This window comes from Caretta caretta, chromosome 1 (assembly GCF_965140235.1).
Source record: "Caretta caretta isolate rCarCar2 chromosome 1, rCarCar1.hap1, whole genome shotgun sequence".
Lineage (NCBI taxonomy): Eukaryota > Metazoa > Chordata > Testudines > Cheloniidae > Caretta > Caretta caretta.
The window spans coordinates 226,080,751-226,103,888 of NC_134206.1; the positions used below are offsets into that span (position 1 = coordinate 226,080,751).

At 43.9% G+C, this 23,138-nt stretch overlaps 1 protein-coding gene across 3 annotated transcripts; it reads left to right on the top strand.

Moving 5' to 3' along the window:
* The first annotated feature begins 230 nt into the window (after positions 1–230).
* Positions 231–14,947, top strand: MANSC1 (MANSC domain containing 1). Of its 3 annotated transcripts, none has more exons than XM_048836200.2 (5): positions 231–482; positions 1,082–1,246; positions 6,193–6,508; positions 7,504–7,644; positions 13,820–14,947. In XM_048836200.2, the coding sequence occupies exons 3-5, from the start codon at positions 6,286–6,288 to the stop codon at positions 14,647–14,649; spliced, it is 1,194 nt and encodes a 397-aa protein (XP_048692157.2). In that variant the 5' UTR covers positions 231–482; positions 1,082–1,246; positions 6,193–6,285; the 3' UTR covers positions 14,650–14,947. The 3 variants fall into 3 exon arrangements, with proteins under 3 accessions (XP_048692157.2, XP_048692177.2, XP_048692167.2); XM_048836220.2 differs by having other exon boundaries at positions 1,106–1,246; XM_048836210.2 differs by lacking the exon at positions 1,082–1,246.
* The last annotated feature ends 8,191 nt before the right edge of the window (positions 14,948–23,138 follow it).

Genomic DNA, 23,138 nt, shown 5'->3' on the forward strand with positions numbered 1-23,138 from the left:
TTCCAGCACCTCTGCCTGGAGTCATGTTATTAGGTAAGATGGTCAGCTTTCAAGGGTGGGGGGAGAGAGTAAGTTTTTAACTCCCATGTTTGCAGAGAAAAGCTGGAAGATGTGAACCCTGAAGGCTCAAAACCAGGAGGCAAATAAAAAGACCCCAGAAACGGTTGCTGTTTAAAAAATAAACAAATCTCATTCTTATGCCAATCATTTGGAGCCTCATTCAGGATTTGCGAGCAGGGGACTGAGGAGTAGCCCCATTGGGATCAAGAAGACTAGACACTGGAGTCGAGCAGCGCATGAGTTTGCTTTCAAGCGTCCGGGATCACACAGACCTCAAAGTCACACAGCTCAGCCCTCCCCTGCCCGCAGCAGCTCTGCCTCCTCCCTCCCGGGCCCGGAGGCGCCTGAAAGCAAAGCTCCTTCCTGCGGCTGCGGCAGCCTCCCTGGGCAGCGCTGCCCCCTGCGCGGGACGTCTCTTGCCGGTAAGACTGTCTGGAGAGAGCCGCGCGAGGGGGGCTCTCAGCAGCGGCTACTCCTTGGGGGCAGGAGCGAGAGATCCGGGAGGCAGCCAGGTCCTGTTGGCCAGGCTCCGTACACTGGGGAGCCTGACCGCGAGCTGCGAAAGGGAAAACACGTTGCAAGTCGTTTAGAAGAGGGGTCTTGTTAATTGGTGCCTTAATCCTCTCCCCCTTCCTTTCCTGTCCCAGCAGCCGTTTCCTCTCCTTTCTGAGTGCATGTGTAATCTCCTTCCCTGCCCCCCGGCTTTGATTCAGGACTCGGGCTCCCTGAAAACGTAACAGCAAACGCAGCTTCTTGTGACCGCCCCAGGGATTATTGTGCCCCTCTGCCCCACCCACATATGCGGGATGGGGAACCTGTTTTTCCTGGCAGATGGCCCTGTAAGCAGCGCTGCTCCGCCTTCTGTTTAGTTATGTAGTTTTCAACAAGTTGCCCAGTTTGCTTTAAAGGGCAATGAGTGTTCCCTTAAACTAGGGACATCAAAAATAATCTTGCTCCTTTTTTAGGGGTGGGAGGACTGAGGTAGGGCAGGAGGAACTCACTGTTGTTTGTTTGTATACAGAGGCTACTTCCCATATCTTTGCAGGACTTCAAAATAATTTAAACTCTTTAAGTTTGTGTTCATGAAAGAACACAAGAACGGCCATACTGGGTCAGACCAAGGATCCATCTAACCCAGTATCCTGTCTTCCAGTGGCAAGTGCTTCAGAGGGAATGAACAGAACAGGTAATCTTCAAGTGATCCATCCCTAATCGTCCATTCCCAAATTCTGGTAACAGAGCTCCCCATTCCCCATCCTAGCTGATAGCCATTGATGGACCTATCCTCCATGAACTTATCTAGTTCTTTTTTGAGACCTCTTATAGTCTTGGCCTTCACAACATCCTCCAGCAAACAGTTCCACAGGTTGACTGTGCGTTGTGTGAAGAAATACTTCCTTTTGTTTGTTTTAAACCTGCTGCCTATTGATTTCATTTGGTGACCCCTAGTTCTTGTGTTATGAGAAGGAGTAAATAACACTTCCTTATTTACTTTCTCCACACCAGTAATGATTTTATAGACCTCTATCATATTCCCCCTTAGTCGTCTCTTTTCCAAGATGAAAAGTCCCAATCTTGTTAATCTCTCCTCATATGGAAACGCTTCCATACCGCTAATCATTTTTGTTGCCCTTTTCTGAACCTTTTTCAATTCCAATATATCTTTTTTGAGATGGGGTGACCACATCTTCACGCAGTATTCAAGCTGTGGGCGTACCATGGATATATATAGAGGCAATATGATATTTTCTGTTTTATTACCTATCTCTTTCTTAATGATTCCCAACATTGTTTGCTTTTTTGACTGCACACTGAGTGGATGTTTTCAAAGAACTATCCACAATGACTCCAAGATCACTTTCTTGAGTGGGAACAGCTAATGTAGACACCATCATTTTATATGTATAGTTAGGATTATATTTTCCAGTATACATTACTTTGCATTTAGCAACATTTATGTTCATCTGCCATTTTGTTGCACAGTCACCCGCTTTTGTGAGTTCCCTGTGTAACTCTTTGCAACCTACTTTGGACTTAACTATCTTGAGTAGTTTTGTATCATCTGCAGTTTTTGAAACTTCACTGTTTATCCCTTTTTCCAGATCATTTATGCATATGTTGAATAGGACTGGTCCCAGTACAGACCCCTGGAGAACCCCACTTTTTACCTCTCTCCATTCTGAAAATGACTATTTATTCCTACCCTTTGTTTTCTATCTTTTAACCAGTTACTTATCCATGAGAGGACCTTCTCTCTTATCCCATAACAGCTTACTTTGGTTAAGAGCCTTTGGTGAGGGACCTTGCCGTCCCTAGCTGGGTGCAGAGCCTGGAGCAAATTAGCCTGTTTGTGGCCACCCTTAACATTTTTTATACAGGTGAAATCTGGTTACAGTGAACTTCAAGGGCAGCTGCTGGCCACAGGTTAAATATTGATAGCGCCCAGCTGCATAATTATAATGTTATATTGTAGTTTTTTTACAATAAAGTTCATATAATTTAAAAAAAACCTCACCGATCACGATCAGTGTCACACCGCTTACATTCTGAAATCCACCTTCCTGGACTTCCTTGCAGCAAACTTACTTCCCAGGTGCATATGGTCTCACTACCCTCGGTGGATTTTTTAAAATGTAATTACACATTTGCAACACTGAGAGCCCATGTCTCGGGAACTGCGTGGCTCTTGGACAGCCTATATGTGCGCTGTGCTGGGGGACCCCAGGACCCTCCAGCATGGAGGAGGGGCTCTAAGATCTGATTTCTCTGGGGGCTGGGAGGGGGAGGGGAGGCGGAAAAGCAGATGGATGGAGGATCCCAGTTCCTGGTGGGTGGTACTGCAGGGAGGGGGACCCCAAGGCTGGAGAGCTGAAAGGCAAGGAGGACCCTGAGGCGGGGGGTGATAAGGGCTGGCCCTGGCCTGGAGGTGGCATTGGAGGACCCCACCCAGCACTGGGAGAGGGGAGAAAGGGCAGTGCAAGGGGGAGGTGTGGGGCACTGGCAGGACACCAGGGCTGGGCGATGGGTGAGGGATGTTGGAGACTAGTGACTGGCACTCACCTGTGCTAGGGGCGAGGGGATGCCTGTGCTGGTGGAGGGTACTACCAGAAAAGGGAAGGGTCCGTCCGAGGCAGAAGGGCAGGGTCAGGTTCAGCCTGCCCTGGCCCTAGTGGTTGGGGGACACTAGGACCATGCTGTGGCAGGCGATGCTGGGAGCCAGCAGAGTGGGCTGGGGCCAGGTTACTCGCTCCTGCTGCACAGACTGAGCCCAAGCCCAGGGGGCTGCAGGCAAGAAAAAGAAATAAATGCCTGGGCCAGTGAGTGTGGGGCCTGGGCCCAACCCTGCTGCTGGCGCCAGGCCCCCCACAAGGCCCCTGGGCTGCCCTGCCCTCCCATGCACCCCAATGCTCAGGGCCCAGGACGGTTCCCCTGTCCGTCCTATGGACAGGATGGCTCTGATCTTTTCAAAGGGTTTCTGAAAATCTAAGACACTATATCCACTGGCTCACCCTTGTCCACATGTTTATTGAGCCCCCTCAAAGAATTCTAGTAGATTGGTGAGGCATGACGTCCCTTTACAAAACCATGTTGACTCTTCCCCCAACAAAGCACGTTCATCTATGTGTCTGACAATTCTGTTCTTTACTGCAGTTTCAGCCAGTTTGCCCAGTACTGACGTTAGGCTTACAGGCCTGTAATTGCCAGATCGCCTCTGGAGCCTTTTTAAAAAATTGGCATCACATTACCTATCCTCCAGTCTTAAGGTATAAGACTTAAGTATCCTGAGATCTGTATCCTTCTAATTACTAGACAGATAGAGCACAGGCAGTAACGTTGCAAGCTTCTTCTGTGTTGTCCCTGCCCTTGGGACCTGGAGGTCATTTAGTCTCCATCAGCTATTCAAATCTTAGCCAGACTACTGAGAGTACCACCGGCACTGCTAGATTCGATGGTGCTTTTTGTGGTGTGGATGCCTATCCATTAAAAAAGTTACTGAAACCACTATTTTGCTTGACAAAACTGCCAGTGGAGTTATGGTGGATATTCAGCTGAATATGAGCTCCCTGTATGATGCTGTGGCCAAAAGGTCTAATGCAATCCTTGAATACATAAACAGGGGAATCTTGAGTAACACTAGAGAGGTTGTTTTCCCTCTATATTTGATGCTGGCACAACTACTGCTAGAATACTGTGTCCAGTTCTGGTGTCCACAATTCAAGAAGATCTTGATAAATTGGAGAGGCTTCAGAGAAGAGCCAAGAAAATGATTAAAGGATTAGAAAACCTGCCTCTTAATGATAGACACGCTGAGCTCATTCTATTTACCTTAACAAAGAAAAAGTGAAGGCGTGACTTGATTACAGTCTGTAAGGACCTACGTGGGAAACAAATATTTAATAATGGGCTCTTTAATCTAGAAGAGAAAAGTATAACACAATTCAATGGCTGGAAGCTGAACCTAGAGAAATTCAGAATGGAAACAATGCATACATTTTTAACAGTGAGAGTAATTAATCTTTGGAACAACTTACCAAGAGTCATGGTGGATTCTCCATCACTGACCATTTTAAAATCAACACTGGATGTTTTTTGAAAAAATACCCTCTATGAATTATTGTAGGGAAGTTCTATGGCTTGTGTTATACAGGAGGTCAGACTAGATGATCACAGTGGTCCCGTCTGGCCTTGGAATCTATGTAACTATTTTTACTCTATTGACCCTCTAGCATATCTGAGCAGGAGCTTGGTTATGTAAGGGGGGCTGTCTCTCTCAATAGCAATCCCCCAAATCACCTGTTTCCAGTGTTTGCACTGATCCCCTTTGTTACTCTTTTTATGTCCTTGGGCATCTTGGTTGAAAAAGTAGGGAAGAGGATTCCAATATGTGTCCCCAGGGCTGATGTAGACTTCCTGTGTGACTGTGGACAAGTCCCTTATGCCTTCTGTGCCGTTCCCCCTCTGTAAAATGGGGATAATAGCAGTTTCCTACCTTATAGGTATGTAATGAAAATACATTAAAGATTAAGAGCCACTCAGATATTATGATAGGGGCCATATAAATACCTCAGAGAGATTCTTGTGTGCTGTATTCACCACCCTTTTTCATTTGAAAAGTGTAGCAATGTTTTTAATTGGGAAATTCTAAAATATCTTAAATGCCAAGTATGTTGGGAAGTGTCAGGGTTCCCTCCCCACTGTGACTTTTGGGGTACAGATGTGGGGACCCGCATGAAAGACCCCCTAAGCTTATTTCTATCAGCTTAGGTTAAAAACTTCCCCAAGGCACAAATCCTTCCTTGTCCTTGGATGAGTACTGCTGCCACCACCAAGTGAGTTAGACAAAGATTCAGGAAAAGGACCACTTGGAGTTCCTGTTTCCCCAAAATATTCCCCCAAGCCACTTCACCCCCTTTCCTGGGGAGGCTTGAGAATAATCTACCAACCAGATAGGTAAACAAGGTGAGCACAGACCAGACCTCTGTTTTTTTAGGACACTGAAAATCAGTCAGATTCCTAAAAAAAAGTAAAAAAAGCACCTCTGTAAAATCAGGATGGAAGGTAATTTTACAGGGTAATAAGACTTAAAACACTGAGGATTCCCCCCTAGGCAAAACTTCAAAGTTACAAAAAAACAGGGATAAACCTCCCTCTTAACACAGGGAAAATTCACAAGCTAACACAAAAGATAATCTAACGCATTCCTTGCTATTACTTACTATTTCTCTAATATTAGATGTATCATTTCAGTAGGAGCTGGGTTACTTGCTTGGTCTCTCTCTTTGTCTCGGAGAGAACACACTCAGAGCACAAAAACAAAGCCTTCGCCCACAGATTTGAAAGTATCTTCTTTCCCCATTGGTCCTTCTGGTCAGGTGCTAACTAGGTTAATTGAACTGATTAACTCCTTACAGGTAAGGGGATTCTCCAAGAGGGATTTTATATTACTGTATACATAAAGTTTGTTACCCTTCCCTTTATATTTATGACAGGAAGTAAGTAACTTTGCATCAAATATGTAATACAAACTTTTAAAAAAAAAGACCAACATTTGCTACTTGTACAAAAGGCTCTTAAAAGTTGTTGAAAACTTCATTTTGACTAAAGGAAGCCATTCTTTATTTTTCCTCACAGATATGCATTCTTCTTGAAATGAGATTATCTTGAAGTTAAACACCAAGAAGTTCATCGCTGTTCCTGACTGAAGAAGAAGGCGCCTAAGTAAAAATGTCCATCAGCATAACTTGGTGGTCTACTTGCACATTTCTAATCATGTGTTACATGATACCTGGGCCATCCCTAAGTCAAGATTGCTCTCTAGAGAAGATGGAAAATGTTGTCATTGATATGATGCGATCTCTCTCAAAAGGCATCAGAGGGACTGAGCCAATATATACACCAACTCGGGAAGCTTGTATTAATGTTTGCTGCTTAGAAAAAAAAATATCGGGTAACCTTATACTCCCTTGATCTCTGTTCTTCTCTATCATTGCTTATGACATGCTTGTAATGGGCTGGGATAGGATGAGCTGGTGTCAGCCCTCAAAGGGGAAGAACCAGGACATTCTGCATTTCCTTTCTTCTTTCAGCACTAAATGTGAATATCTCTCTCCTTTCACACCAAGACTAACGAGATATTGTGAATATTGGTCTGTTTTGCTAAACCTATTAGCCAATGAAATGAGATTTTAGTGATTAAGTCCTAGCAATATGTATTAGTCTGAGCAATTATTGCATGTATCTTGAACGTTTGGCATGCACAATGGTTTTAAGCCCTTCCCCCTCGCCCTCACCATCCACTCCAAGATGTAGAAGCCATAACTTTGTGAGTCCAGTAGACAGAATAAAAAGAAACAATGGATTGTTTTATGTTACATATGAGTAGCTAAAAATAAAATGCTTAAACTCTTCTGGGATCTTTGCTTTCCATCAAGCCATTAGAAGCAAAATGAACTATAGCTGCAGATAGCAGCTTCACAGTGTTAACAGTGAATCAAACAGTAGAAAGAGTCAGGAGGCTGTGGGAATGGTGAAATCTTCTCTCAGTCATTCAAAGAAATTAGGGGTTTTTCAAATTTATCAGATGCCTTTGAGCCAAAGGCTCATATGAAAAATGGTGTCCCCAGATCTGATCTGAGGGCAACAGCACCTTGGTAGGAATCCCAGCAGGTGGGTGAGGGGAGGCTTATCCTACTATTTCTGTTAGAACTCATTGGCACGTAGAAGGATGGGCAACATCTTGCACATAAGCTTTTGGCTTGTAGGTATCTAGTTATATATATTAATCCCCATAACTATATTTCCTGCAGAATGTGATATATTCATTCTTTTCCCTTCATACTGATCTGGAGGATTTTAGTCAAGCTAAGCAGAGCTTATTGCCATAAAAGAGGCAGATACAACACTTCTTGCTGCTAAAGTATATAATATATTATCCTTTTTTAGGAGACAGGCAATGTAATTTGATGATTTTTGATACTCGAAGGATAAGCCAGCATCCAAACTGCTACCTGTTTTACTGCCCTAGTAAGGAAGCTTGTCCGATGAAACCATTAAAAGGACTCGTGAGCTACAGGATAAATAGAGGTAAACAATACTAAAATCAACTGATCATTGACTTTGTTTATACTCATGTGCCTTACTGATGTGTGTTTGCATTAGAGTTGGTCATAAATGTTTTGATTTATCAGCAAAAATTAAAACTGAAACAATCAGCTGAAAACTGAAAATTTCGTTTTGGAAATGCTACCATAGTACTTCATGGGAGTTATAGTTTTGGGTGCCTTATACCCCCTTTCTTCTTTATGGACCTGGCTTCTCATGTGGACTGCATCTCCCATGATGCATCCTGATTGCCCCCCCTTTATTAGACTTCAAAATCTTTTATATTCTTTCTCTCTTTAAAAAAACGAAACAAGCCCACCCTGTCATACCATGACAATGTGAGACATAGTTAATATTCATATGTCAGGAAAATATATCTCCTCTCTAATCTTTCATATCTATGCTTTCTGTTTAGACTGTAAGCTCTTTAAGGCAGGGATTTATTCCTAAATAATACAGTTTGTGTGTGCTTAAAAAGATTCTTCCATTTTGACACATTCTGTATGTTTGGGAGAAATTCCTTGTGGGTATATTAAATATTACAGAAGCAGTAGAAATTTAGCACCCTTGTAGCATTTTACATATTTGAAGGGATCATATTGTGGTGGCTGAGGGGCATATAAATACTTAGTTATAGAAAGCACTCTACAAATATTAATCTTCATTACATCTCTGCAAGGTTAGTAAGTAAACAAAAGTAGTAATTTTCCTCTTTTTTCAGGTAGAGAAACTGAAGCAGAGATGCAAAGAGACTTATTACCCAAGGCCAAACTGCATGTCAGTAGCAAGGTTTAGAGAAGACTTAGAACTCAGGAATTTCTTGTCGTGTCTAATGTGCTGTGCACTTTTTGGTGCTAATACATTAGCTGTACTAAGGTCCGCTATTAAGATGTAGCAAGCTGACCAAAATATACTTTGCAGTGTAGTGATAGCCATGGCAGTTCCAGCATATTGGAGAGACAAGATGGGTGAGGTAATGAAGACGAGCTCTGAGTAGCTTGAAAGCTTGGTTCTTTCACTGACAGTATTTGGTCCACTAAAAGATACCTCACACACCTTGTCTCTCAAAATGTACTTCTACACTGGTACCTTATCTGACTGAACTCTTCAAATAACAAATTGACAATTAGACTGTCCTCTCGCAAGGGAGTTTATATGGTGGTTTCAGTATGGCTCATTTTGCAGAGAACACAAGTTTTTTAAATATACTGGAGTTTTTCCTCTCTCTCAGATAGCTCCCAAAGGCTGAGTTTACTGAAGAGGTAACTTTCTCCTGGGAAGGAATTGGCTGGTGAGGGAAAGCATGCTGTCTGTCAGGGTCATCCGCATAACTTTTTCAGAAACTGTTCAGGTGCATTTGCTGTGACAACACCAGGAAACCAGGGCAGGGGAAGGAACAAATGGCTTAAACTCCTAGGGTGCAAAAACAGAAGAGTCCAAGTAATTAATTTATTATCTAACTTTTATCACTCTTCTCCCACTCTTTTCTCCCCCAGGAGTATGTAGAGGAATGAAAGAGGGAAGGGAACATGTGACTGTGCTGGGCTCTTGATTTGCCAAAGTGCAATTGCTGAGTTATACCCATTTGTTTTCAATTGTGCTGTTTTTCTGGCTCCTGGTCACATTGATTTATGAAAATGACGTCTGTGAGCTCATTTACCTTAAGCCTACATTGCTGATAAGCTTTTCAAAGGTAGTTACCAAGAAGCCTAGCCCACTTCTTGTGACAAACCTTTTAAGTTTGTTTTTTCAGATAGAAATGTGCACAAGGTTACACTTATTAGTGATAAAGAAAAATACTCAAATATTGGAGCAGCTTTATTCAGTGCAAACTTGATTTTTCCAGCTCAGCCACCACAGAACCCATTTGTGATTCAGGAGATGTCTTTATCTTCTGTTTCCAGCCACAAAAGCTATTTCTGAAAAACTACTTGGGGTTTCTGCTCTGCCTCTCACACTCTCATTTGGAACATAGACAACATGTTCCATACAGATAATCAGTCGTGATATATTGATGGGATTCTATGGGTATTCTCAGTAGGTATCCACCAATATCACGATTGATTATCTGTATGGAACATGTTGTCTATGTTCCATCAAGGAGATGACCTCTAAGGTAGTTTAGCAGATGGACTATTTGAGAATGGTCCTGTAGAATACTCTTCTTTTATATTTTTTTAAATAGTGGCTTGTGCACTGCTTTATCTGTCTTCCTTCAATAGCAAGATTATTTATTCTATTATAATGCCACTAGTGTCCCTAGCACGTGACAATTTCTTAAGAAGACAAGGCCCCTGCAGTTGGGAGCTTACAATCTAAAATGAAAATGAGGAAATAAGGCTGACTTTTGTTTTTTAACTCCCAAAATATAGGGTGTGATTAGTCAGACTCCGGCTGCAATAACTGTCTGCTTCCTGATAGTACATCCAAGAGTGTTCAGGTACATCTGTTGGCTTTGTGGAAGAAGGTGGGGAGACTCAAGTAGGGTGATGAGATCATTCTTTGTCAGCCAACCAAGCTGTTTCCCACAGCATAAATTCCACACACACTGCAGTTTTCTGACGGTTATTTGAGGGAGTGAACTTGGTAACCTGCAGGTTGCACAACCCAATTTACATGAACACTGCATCATTGTTCTACTTTGGGAGCTTGTCTAAAAGCATGGGTTCTACAAGTGGGGTTCAGTCCCACACTCCTTTGTTTGGAATGAGAAGAGAATGGTGGTTTAGCTGACCACATCTGCTGTATTGTTGGGCAAATTCCTTGTCTCAGAGGTAACGCACTTGGAACTGAGGAAACTGTTGGATTTTGACCATCTAGATTTTGACCTTTGAGTTTGTGGTGCACGTTAAATAATAAAATATCAATTTATGTAGAAATCCCTTTCTGACTACTGAGTAAAGCTTGCAGAAAAATCAATAACTTGTTCTTGGAAGACTCTGGGAGTTTTTTGGTGTCTGTTGGATAGATTGTGAAAAGGCCATGTGGTAAAAAACTGGTATATAACAAGGATTTTCTCATTCTGATTATGGTTTTAAATGGAATTTTCTTTAAAAAGTTATTGCATTCCAGTTTATAACATAACTGTTTTTTTGCTCTATGCTGCTTAATGTCCCTTCTAGAAACCTAAAATATATTTCCCAACTTGTACCACAGCAGCTGGGGTAGGTGGTCTTTCCATTTCAATTAATTGAATTAACTGTGAGGGTTTTTTTCCTTCCTTGTGACCCAATATAATGGAAGTTAGCACAGCACTCTGCATAAAGGGGCTTCCAGTTGAGACAGAAGAGACCATGAATTGTATATTTTAAATCCGCCACTTCTTTTTTCAAAAGTCCTATATGTATCTAATTATATCAATTTTAAGGCAGGCGAAATCTGAATGTAAGCTACTTAGCAGTGTACTCTCCTTCTAAATTCTCCATATATTCAGTTTCTCGTCTTCTTCCTGTCTGTTCTCTTGCAAAGACCTGTTGCTAAGGAAGGGTGAAATTCTGTGGCCTGCGTTGTGCAGGAGGTCAGACTAGATGATCATAATGGTCCCTTCTGACCTAAATATCTATGAATACACAGGATTAGTGCACTAGCCTGAGGTCAAATCCTGACTTACGCGTCAGGTGATCTCAGTTTGGTACTTATTTTGTGTGTATTGCACAATTTTGCTCTTAAGAGCAGAGATGTTGCTGGTCAAAATCTAGATATATTGGGGGGAAATTCTGAGGGAAGCAAGAGTGTACACCCTTCATATAGTTTTACATTAGGGATACTAGGGCAATCACTGATGAGGTGAGCCTGTGAGTCAACTTGTTTATCTTAGTTTCTGGCTGCTGTCAGGTGGCAGGGGAAAATTTAAAGGTATACAGTGAAGGTCACCCAAATATTTACATACTTTAATGTTATGGTGATCTTGTAAAGTGGAACCTTAACATGGTTGTCTTATCACTTAACTTTTCTCAGAGAGAAAATCCATTTCTTAGAGATTTTTCAATTGAAGGAAGAGTCAGATTCTTTCACCATTAATTCTAGGTTATCTAAGTGTTGGGGGTGTGTGGTTTCTTGTTTGCTTAGGAATTTCATGTCTGATCAACCCTCCAGTACTTAGAGGTAATACAATGAATAAAGGTGAAGCACCACACCCAATGGTAAATTCAACTGGCTGTTGGATGATGTGAACAAAGGAGGTGTGCCAGTTAGTTAGTCTTCCCAAGAACTATTACTCACCCAAAGTGTTAGGGGTTTTTTTTGCATAGGATCTATATACAGTATCTTAACATAATGGAATCTTTGTCAATAATGTGAGTTTGTATGCAGCTTTTATCATGCCAAACTGTGCATATTTTGCTACCAGACTCCAGTTAATAGTTTTAACATAGCTGCTATGCACTGTGCTGCTTAGAAACCGATTCAATTTAACTTCAGAGGAAAGGTGAACATTTGAGTCAACTACTTATGATGGACCCTGCCTCTCCTCATTTCTAACAACTCTTTATCCACTTCCCGTCATGATGGCTCTCATGGGGGTACCTTTCTCTTAGTAAAAGAGTGGAGACCCAGACTGTTCAACAAGTCAGTTTGTTGTGTAGGAAGTTGGCAGGATGTTTTGGAGAATGTGGGGATTTGTTACACTCGTAATAGCAATTGCTTGCCATGGTAGAAATCCCTATGTGTCACACTTCTGAGATCCATTCTTTCTGTTCTTCTTAGCTTCTGGGATGGAGAGGGTTCTTCTGTCTCCTAGTTACTGGGTATTAGGGTGGCTTTCCTTACTTTCTACAGGTATAGGGTTGGATGGGTGGAACTCTCCTACCTGGCTGCTAAGTTGGAATATCTCCTTGCTCTGCTCACTGCTTGGAGGTAGGGCTGGGAATCCATGTGACAATCCCTCTATTTGATAGACAGGATTGATAAACCCAGTCAGAGCAAGTGGAATGCATTTGCAATGAGCAGATTTCAGAATGTGATGTGGGAACATGGGTCTTCCACTAGTGTGGTCACAAATTCCATATGTATATGCATGTACAACTTTTGTTTTCAATAGGCATATCCTGCATCCTTCAAGCTATGCCTGCAAGATATTAAGATATTTAAATTCATTCAGTGCCAATGTAACACCTCAGCATTTTAATTTGTTCCAGGTACACTGTTGAACCCTGAGTCAGGCAGATACTTCAATCAGAGAGGTGCTTGTAAACTGTAGAGGCTCCATTCAATCCCTGATGCAATACAGTTGTAACAATGCAGTGTTCCTCCTTCTTCCTAGAGAGATCAAGGACTGAATTATCTATCCTCTGTGTAGATGGATGTCCCCAGGTTACCCCTAAGCCTGTCTCATCTGCATGGATTAAAAAAAAATAAAAGTATTGCAGGCAGGTACACAGAGAAACTAAGTGGAGTGAAGCGGGTTTGTAAGAAAATTAATTCTGGATGGTCCAGTAGTTAGGACACTAGCCTGAGTCTCAGGAGAGCTGGGCTGAAGTTCATGCTCCTCCATAGACTTCCTGTGAGACTTTTTGCCAGTCACTGAACCTTTTTGTGCCTGTGTAAAATGAAGATAATGGTACTTCCCTACCCCACAGGATAATTACATTGTGAGGATAATAACATTAAAAGATTGTGAGGCATCCAGATACTGAAGCAACAGGGACCTTATAAGTACTTTAGATCGATCTATGCAAAATTGACGAATACAAGTGTGACTTGGTAACTTCTGCTTCTCTGGTTGGCAAAGACTAAGAATGTTTTGAAGATGATTGGCCTGATTCTTCACAGCCTTGCACCTCTGTATAAGCATTTAAACATGTGCAATGTGAGTGCAGAACACTACCAAATCAAATGCTTGCTTTACACAGAGGTAAATGCTTACATGAGGTGTAAGACTGTGAAGAATCCGGCCTGATACTTTTAGGCTTTGGAGATGGAGTATCAATTTGTGCTATGGCAACTGTAATTTTAATATGCCTATTGCCAAACACTTGAGTGATTTAAAAAAAAAATATAGGAGAAAATCATGATACCCCAGGCAGTTTAGTTGTTTCTTTTCGGGGTGGGTCCCTTTTGTGATTCTCTATTGGATTCAGAAGAAGCAGTAGGCAGAGGAAGCATTTGATTGCTAAAGTGGATTGAATAATTAATTTATATATTTTCTTTCTATTTTTAGGTATACAGATTCTGGACTCACAGCTTGCAAATTACAACACGAATGGAAACTCTCTTTCTTCACAAGCAGCTCGCTTTGACCTTCCCAGTCAGGCAGGTCACCTGAATCATACTGCTGCTTTGCAGAAATCGGTTACTTCTCAGATGTCTGAACTCATTGACCATATAGAAGAAGATTTAGTTAAGACTGAATCACACACACAGGTTCCTGAAGGCCAAGAGAAAAAACATCCTGAGACCTTAGATTATTTCCCAAAACAAAAGCTAACGGAGCTGTTGCCTACAAGGGCTGCTCATACTTTTCAGTTCAGCACCTCCTCTCCACCACCGCCTCCCATGCTTCCTACCACTGTCAGTAGCGCGGTACCCAAAACCGCAACCTCTAGCACTCAGATTCCTACCACCACTGCTTTTCCCACACCTGACCACCTGGTCTCAAATTCCAGAACTGCTACAGAATTTGCAAGGCTAAGAACATCTGCCACCACGATCAAGCCAATAGCCACCTCTGCAGACAGTACTAGCAGCAACGCTCTCTTTTCTTTGTCAGTTGGTGCTTTGCTTAGTAAGGATTCCTTGGCTCCTTTTCAAAATATGGACCAGGATAATAGGCAGCTTGATTCAGAAACCTTCCTATTAGATGATGATCCAAAAAGCAAGCATGCCCCTCAATCTGGTGACAAAAGTGGTCTCATAGCAGCTTTACTTTTTGGGATAGTGTCTTTGCTATTAGTTATTGCGCTAATAGGCAGAAGGATGTCTCAATCTCTTCAGAGAAGACATTATAATAGGCTAGATTACTTGATCAATGGAATGTATACTGATGTGTGATGGGAGGGGAAATTGAAACAATACATTGGTAAGAAGTGCAGTCTTTGTTAGCAGCTGTAGCCTGAAACTGAACTGCAGTGCTGAAATCCTTGAGAAGGGTGTGTTCTCTCTTAGCTGAAGATGGGAAAGGGGCAAGCAGCTGTTGATATGGTCTTCGCCCCACCCCCTGCAAAAAAAGTACACCCTGAATTGCGGAGTAACATTTATTTAACTGCAAAATCATAAAATAAACAAACACTTTCTACGTTAAGCAGAGATGTTTTTAGATTTAAAATAAAAGATCAAGATCCTAACATAATATTCTACACCTTGATTAGGTTGTGAACAAAACTTATTTTGTGCATCTGTACAGCCCACCCCCCTATTCTGTTACTATTTGGCACAAAAATATCTGTTAAACAGTGTGTAAACACTACTGTTTGCCTGACAGTCCTATTTAATACATTGCCTCATGCCATAGAGGGACACTTTAAAAAGAAATCATTCATATGCAAAATTTCATGGTGTAAGAGTGAAGGGTGCCACGCACATAAACCTACCTGATATAAAATCAAGGAAATGAAAGGTTAAGGCACCTAACACCATTTGTCTTCTATTCCACCGCTTAAAGGCATGGGTCCTGCCACTGCCACTTCCATAGGGATACTAATCTCTGACTTCTGAGTTTTGCCGTAAATGTCAGAGAGAGAACCTGCTTTGTCATTGCAAAGTAAAGCAAGCTGCATTCAAGTTTCTTCAGGACAAAAGCATGACCGGGTGACTTGGCTTCTGCCTGTAAAAGATTCTGCCCTATCCCTAAGTTGGTATGACTCAACACCTAACCAAAGAGCATGCACAGGCTTCTGGTGGAGTTGACATCGACAGTGGGATTGCTATCAATAGAGAGGGCAATGGGAGGTAGGCAATCTTCAGTTTCATAACAATTGCTGGTAAATAAGAAAGTTTAAAGGACAGCTGTGTCTGCATCACACAAATCTGTCTAGCAATCAGAGATGCCACTTCCAATCAATAGAAATGTCCAGCAAGCCTGTGTATCTTCTGAGTTTAGTAGAAGAAGCTCTAAGCTGTCTCAGTGCACTGGGGAACCCAGGCAGCACTGCTGTCCCAGTACTGAGCTCACACTCCATTCCAGGTCCACTGCACAGCCCTGTCCCCTCACTCCCAACCTCCCTGTATCTAATAGCATGTTGCCCCTTCTTATACCTCCCTCCACACATGCATCTTCATTCACCTCCTGCATAGAGTTGCCACCTCTGAGGTACAAAACCTGGAACATCCAAAATGATCCTGAGCCCATAAAACTGGACAGCTGGCAGTGTGTACAGAGCATCCTTGCAGATTTCCCAGGACAGCGACCTCAAAACAGGGATGATCCTGGGAAAACCTAGTCAGGTGGCAACCCTACTCTCATGCCTCCTCTACATGGCTGTTAACACCCACATGCACTCTACACATGGACTTCCCTGCCTCTGGGGATGCGGGCAAGGGATGAGCAAGAGTGTGGGAGTGAACAGCCACATTCAGGGGGCACAGCTGTGGGAAGCAACAGTGTGTGGGGTGGGATGACAGGGTTTGTAGCATCCAGTTCTTGTTTTCAAAGCTTGTCACAATCATGAAGTATAGAATCTTTTTTTTTTAAATGAAAGCCTAGATCCTAGAGCATCCATTTGACAGCCAGTACAATCAACAACAGAAAAATGGGATTATCAAAAATAAGGGGAAATAATTCATTTTTAAATTAAAAAAATAACCTATATCCAATCGTTTCTTAGGCGGTGTGAGAAATTTGGTGCTTGAGGTGAGGTTTTTATCATGGGATTAAGCTGGAGGGGTACAAAAATAATTTTCTTAGAATAAATTTCTTAAAGCATCCATCTTTAATTTTAACTCAAACTAACAGAGTTATGAAGAAAAATTAATTGTTCACAGATTAATTTATGCAAAACAAAGAAGTTGAAAACTTTCTCTAAATAAACTTCATTGTACCTATTGGGTTCCGGGAAGTGGGCGGGCGGAAGCTCGCCCATTGCTGAGGGACCCTCCCTCCCCAGCTTAAGGGGAAGATCCACAGGACCTGGAAACCAAATGATTCCGGGGGACAACTAATGAAATAACAGGGACAGGAGCACGGTCAAAGGATCAGAAGAACGGAGCCTGATGGGGGACACCGAGCAGAGAACCCCGGACAGGGCCCACTGCTCCTCAAAGGCGTCAAGGGAGCCAGTGGATGCCGCCCAGAAGAACTCTGCCTGGATACATGAACCGACAGAGGATCGGAAACAGGCCCCACAGTCACAGGAGTCTCCATCGGTCAGCCTCCTCTCCCTGGTTTTATAGATGGCCATTTTAGCGAGGGCCAGGAGGAGGTTGACCAGGAGGTCCCTTGACTTTGTGGGGCCATGGACAGGGAGTGCATAGAGAAAGAAGTGAGGGGAAAAGTGCAGCCAAAAATGTAACAGAATATTCGTGAGGAGCCAATATAGGGGCTGCAACCTGGCACACTCCAAGTAAATGTGCGCCAGAGTCTCCCTCATGCTGCAGAAGGGGCAGGTGTCCGGGACATGTAAACTGCACCAAGTACATGCCCGTGCTCATGGCCCCCATGAAGGAGCCACCAGCTGATATCCCCAGCGAGCCTCGGGACCAGGGTGGAGTATAGGCTGGCCCACCAGGGCTTCTCACCCTCTAGAGGTGGCAGGAGGTCCTGCCACTTTGTGTCGGGGCGGGACGCGAGGGTGAGAAAGTGAAGAGTGTGGAGCACGAGCGTGTATAGATGCTTTCGTGGTGTGGTCTGGAAGTGGACCAGCTGCAAGTCGTGCAGCCGGCTCACGGAGACGGGGCTGGGGGGCCAATGAAAAGGTCTGGAGGACCTGGGGTGGAGGGTGGGTGGGGCGTGCCCTTGTGCAGGACCTGGTCGAGGTAAGCCTGAGCAGCAGGCGGCAAAGCAGCCCTCACCTCCAGAAGTACCAGCTTCTTCATGATGCTTAAGTCTCCAAATGTGTCATTATAAGGTTAGGAAACACCCCTTAGATCAGTGGTTTTCAAACTTTTTTTCTGGCAACCCAGTTGAAGAAAATTGTTGATGCCTGCAACCCAGTGGAGCTGCGGCAGAGGGGTTCAGGGTGTGGGAGGGGGCTCAGGGCTGGGGCAGAGGGTAGGGGTGCAGGGGAGAGGGCTGCAGGGTGCAGCCAGGAATGAGGGGTTCAGGGTGTGGGAGGGGGTTCTGGGTTGCAGGCATCAACAATTTGGGGTAGTGGGTTGGGCTGTGGGATGGGGCAGTGCGTTGGGCTGTGGGAGGGGGATCAGGGTTCTGGGCTGGGGGTGAGGGGTTTGGGGTGCAGGAGGGGGCTTTGGGTTTGGGGGAGCTCAGGGTTGGGGTGCGGGCTTATCTCTGGTGGCTCCCGGTCAGTGGTGCAGCTGGGGTGCAGAGGCAGGCTTCCCGCCTGTCCTGGCACCATGGACTGCACTGTGCCCCAGAAGCAGCCAGCAGCAGATCCGGCTCCTAGGATCTTGCGCACAGGCACCGCTCTTCCAGCTCCCAATGGCTGGTTCTCAGCCAATGGGAGTGCAGAGCCGGTGCTCTGGGCGGGGTCAGCTCGTGGAGCCCCATGCCCCCCTGCTTAGGAGACAGACCTGCTGCTGGCTGCCTCCGGGGCGCAGCGTGGTGTCAGAACATGTAGGGACTACTAGTTTTTACTGACAGTTTTCAGAGGAACAGCCGTGTTAGTCTGTATTCGCAAAAAGAAAAGGAGTACTTGTGGCACCTTAGAGACTAACCAATTTATTTGAGCATGAGCTTTCGTGAGCTACAGCTCACTTCATCAGATGCATACCGTGGAAACTGCAGCAGACTTTATATATACACAGAGAATATGAAACAATACCTCCTCCCACCCCACTGTCCTGCTGGTAATAGCTTATCTAAAGTGATCAACAGGTGGGCCATTTCCAGCACAAATCCAGGTTTTCTCACCCTCCACCCCCCCACACAAATTCACTCTCCTGCTGGTGCTAGCCCATCCAAAGTGACAACTCTTTACATAATCAAGTCGGGCTATTTCCTGCATAGATCCAGGTTTTCTCACATCCCCCCCACCCCCATACACACACAAACTCACTCTCCTGCTGGTAATAGCTCATCTAAACTGACCACTCTCCAAGTTTAAATCCAAGTTAAACCAGAACATCTGGGGGGGGAGGGGGAGAGGAAAAAACAAGAGGAAACAGGCTACCTTGCATAATGACTTAGCCACTCCCAGTCTCTATTTAAGCCTAAATTAATAGTATCCAATTTGCAAATGAATTCCAATTCAGCAGTTTCTCGCTGGAGTCTGGATTTGAAGTTTTTTTGTTTTAAGATAGCGACCTTCATGTCTGTGATTGCGTGACCAGAGAGATTGAAGTGTTCTCCGACTGGTTTATGAATGTTATAATTCTTGACATCTGATTTGTGTCCATTTATTCTTTTACGTAGAGACTGTCCAGTTTGACCAATGTACATGGCAGAGGGGCATTGCTGGCACATGATGGCATATATCCCATTGGTGGATGTGCAGGTGAACGAGCCTCTGATAGTGTGGCTGATGTTATTAGGCCCTGTGATGGTGTCCCCTGAATAGATATGTGGGCACAATTGGCAACGGGCTTTGTTGCAAGGATAAGTTCCTGGGTTAGTGGTTCTGTTGTGTGGTATGTGGTTGTTGGTGAGTATTTGCTTCAGGTTGCGGGGCTGTCTGTAGGCAAGGACTGGCCTGTCTCCCAAGACTTGTGAGAGTGTTGGGTATTCCTTTAGGATAGGTTGTAGATCCTTAATAATGCGTTGGGGGCTGAAGGTGACCGCTAGTGGCGTTCTGTTATTTTCTTTGTTAGGCCTGTCCTGTAGTAGGTAACTTCTGGGAACTCTTCTGGCTCTATCAATCTGTTTCTTTACTTCTGCAGGTGGGTATTGTAGTTGTAAGAAAGCTTGACAGAGATCTTGTAGGTGTTTGTCTCTGTCTGAGGGGTTGGAGCAAATGCGGTTGTATCGCAGAGCTTGGCTGTAGACGATGGATCGTGTGGTGTGGTCAGGGTGAAAGCTGGAGGCATGCAGGTAGGAATAGCGGTCAGTAGGTTTCCGGTATAGGGTGGTGTTTATGTGGCCATTGTTTATTAGCACTGTAGTGTCCAGGAAGTGGATCTCTTGTGTGGACTGGACCAGGCTGAGGTTGGTGGTGGGATGGAAATTGTTGAAATCATGGTGGAATTCCTCAAGGGCTTCTTTTCCATGGGTCCAGATGATGAAGATGTCATCAATATAGCGCAAGTAGAGTAGGGGCTTTAGGGGACGAGAGCTGAGGAAGCGTTGTTCTAAATCAGCCATAAAAATGTTGGCATACTGTGGGGCCATGCGGGTACCCATAGCAGTGCCGCTGATCCTATGCTACCAGCACTCCCAGCTACCTTCGAGACACCACTGACTTCCTGAGGAAACTTCAATCCATCGGTGATCTTCCTGATAACACCATCCTGGCTACTATGGATGTAGAAGCCCTCTACACCAACATTCCACACAAAGATGGACTACAAGCCGTCAAGAACACTATCCCCGATAATGTCACGGCTAACCTGGTGGCTGAACTTTGTGACTTTGTCCTTACCCATAACTATTTCACATTTGGGGACAATGTATACCTTCAGATCAGCGGCACTGCTATGGGTACCCGCATGGCCCCACAGTATGCCAACATTTTTATGGCTGATTTAGAACAACGCTTCCTCAGCTCTCGTCCCCTAAAGCCCCTACTCTACTTGCGCTATATTGATGACATCTTCATCATCTGGACCCATGGAAAAGAAGCCCTTGAGGAATTCCACCATGATTTCAACAATTTCCATCCCACCACCAACCTCAGCCTGGTCCAGTCCACACAAGAGATCCACTTCCTGGACACTACAGTGCTAATAAACAATGGCCACATAAACACCACCCTATACCGGAAACCTACTGACCGCTATTCCTACCTGCATGCCTCCAGCTTTCACCCTGACCACACCACACGATCCATCGTCTACAGCCAAGCTCTGCGATACAACCGCATTTGCTCCAACCCCTCAGACAGAGACAAACACCTACAAGATCTCTGTCAAGCTTTCTTACAACTACAATACCCACCTGCAGAAGTAAAGAAACAGATTGATAGAGCCAGAAGAGTTCCCAGAAGTTACCTACTACAGGACAGGCCTAACAAAGAAAATAACAGAACGCCACTAGCGGTCACCTTCAGCCCCCAACGCATTATTAAGGATCTACAACCTATCCTAAAGGAATACCCAACACTCTCACAAGTCTTGGGAGACAGGCCAGTCCTTGCCTACAGACAGCCCCGCAACCTGAAGCAAATACTCACCAACAACCACATACCACACAACAGAACCACTAACCCAGGAACTTATCCTTGCAACAAAGCCCGTTGCCAATTGTGCCCACATATCTATTCAGGGGACACCATCACAGGGCCTAATAACATCAGCCACACTATCAGAGGCTCGTTCACCTGCACATCCACCAATGGGATATATGCCATCATGTGCCAGCAATGCCCCTCTGCCATGTACATTGGTCAAACTGGACAGTCTCTACGTAAAAGAATAAATGGACACAAATCAGATGTCAAGAATTATAACATTCATAAACCAGTCGGAGAACACTTCAATCTCTCTGGTCACGCAATCAGACATGAAGGTCGCTATCTTAAAACAAAAAAACTTCAAATCCAGACTCCAGCGAGAAACTGCTGAATTGGAATTCATTTGCAAATTGGATACTATTAATTTAGGCTTAAATAGAGACTGGGAGTGGCTAAGTCATTATGCAAGGTAGCCTGTTTCCTCTTGTTTTTTCCTCCCCCCCTCCCCCCCAGATGTTCTGGTTTAACTTGGATTTAAACTTGGAGAGTGGTCAGTTTAGATGAGCTATTACCAGCAGGAGAGTGAGTTTGTGTGTGTATGGGGGTGGGGGGGATGTGAGAAAACCTGGATCTATGCAGGAAATAGCCCGACTTGATTATGTAAAGAGTTGTCACTTTGGATGGGCTAGCACCAGCAGGAGAGTGAATTTGTGTGGGGGGGTGGAGGGTGAGAAAACCTGGATTTGTGCTGGAAATGGCCCACCTGTTGATCACTTTAGATAAGCTATTACCAGCAGGACAGTGGGGTGGGAGGAGGTATTGTTTCATATTCTCTGTGTATATATAAAGTCTGCTGCAGTTTCCACGGTATGCATCTGATGAAGTGAGCTGTAGCTCACGAAAGCTCATGCTCAAATAAATTGGTTAGTCTCTAAGGTGCCACAAGTACTCCTTTTCTTTTAGTTTTTACTGGCTGGCCACCAGGGTCCCTGGATGCTGAGCAAGGCGACCTGGTGCCTTGCATTTCATGACCCAGTACCGGGTCGTGACCCAAAGTTTGAAAACCGCTGCCTTAGATTATGGTAAATGAAAAACATTAGAGCGAGAACAGCATTTCAATTTTATCAGCTCGCTTTGTGTAGTTGAAAACACTCTGTCTGCAATCAGTTTATTTTTTCCAGTATATGAGACTCTTAGCAAGGAATATGGGGGGGAAACATTTTTGCAAAATGTGTCTGTGAAATGATAAATATAGTCAGAGGGACATGGGAGCAGCAGTAGTGCCTGAAACTACTTCTAAGTTTCTTCTTAAGATGGCTGACTAGATTTTAAGTTGACTATGTTCCTTTTAAAAGGACAGTCAGTATTTGTGGGAAGTCTTGAATATGGTCTGTGTCAGCAGACCTTGTTAATACATCCTATGTATTTAGTCTAATAATAATCCCTATTTGCATATCTCTTAGTGCCAGACAATTTACTCATACACATGCTGTGGAAAGAGCTTAGCTTTTACTGTCTGGGCCAGAAGGAGGCTCCCTTTTAGCTCACTTGCTGGAGCAGCTGTCTAAAGCCATGAAATTTCCATTGTGAGTCTCTACTGTAGTAAGGAGGTTGTTGGAGGCAGGTGGGGAGGGGGTGTTAATTGGGATAGCCTTCTCTTTGAAGGAAGCTGATAGTTGGCAGACATGGTGTGCATTGTCCAAGGCTGGCTCTGGCCCATGTGGTAAGTAAATGTAACTAAAAATACAATCTTAAAACATTGCATCTAAATGAGATAGTAAACAGACATTCGACATTTTAACAGTAGAAGCATGGAAATAAGATGCATGTGAAATGATGCAGTGACCAATTTGGTAAGGAAACAGAGTTGAGATTTCTACAAGAAGTGGAACAATTTATTTTAAAAATTCTTAGTTTCTAAAAACTGCTTGTAGTCTACCAGATTCATTTTGTTCCAGGTACAAAAGAGAAGACATTGGATAACTTGTATGGATCATTCTTCTATTTCAAAAGTATTTTGAAGCTACACTTCAACACTAGAGGGCAACATCAGTTTATTAAATTGAAAAATGTTAATACTTCATGGGTGAGAGAGGATTTGCT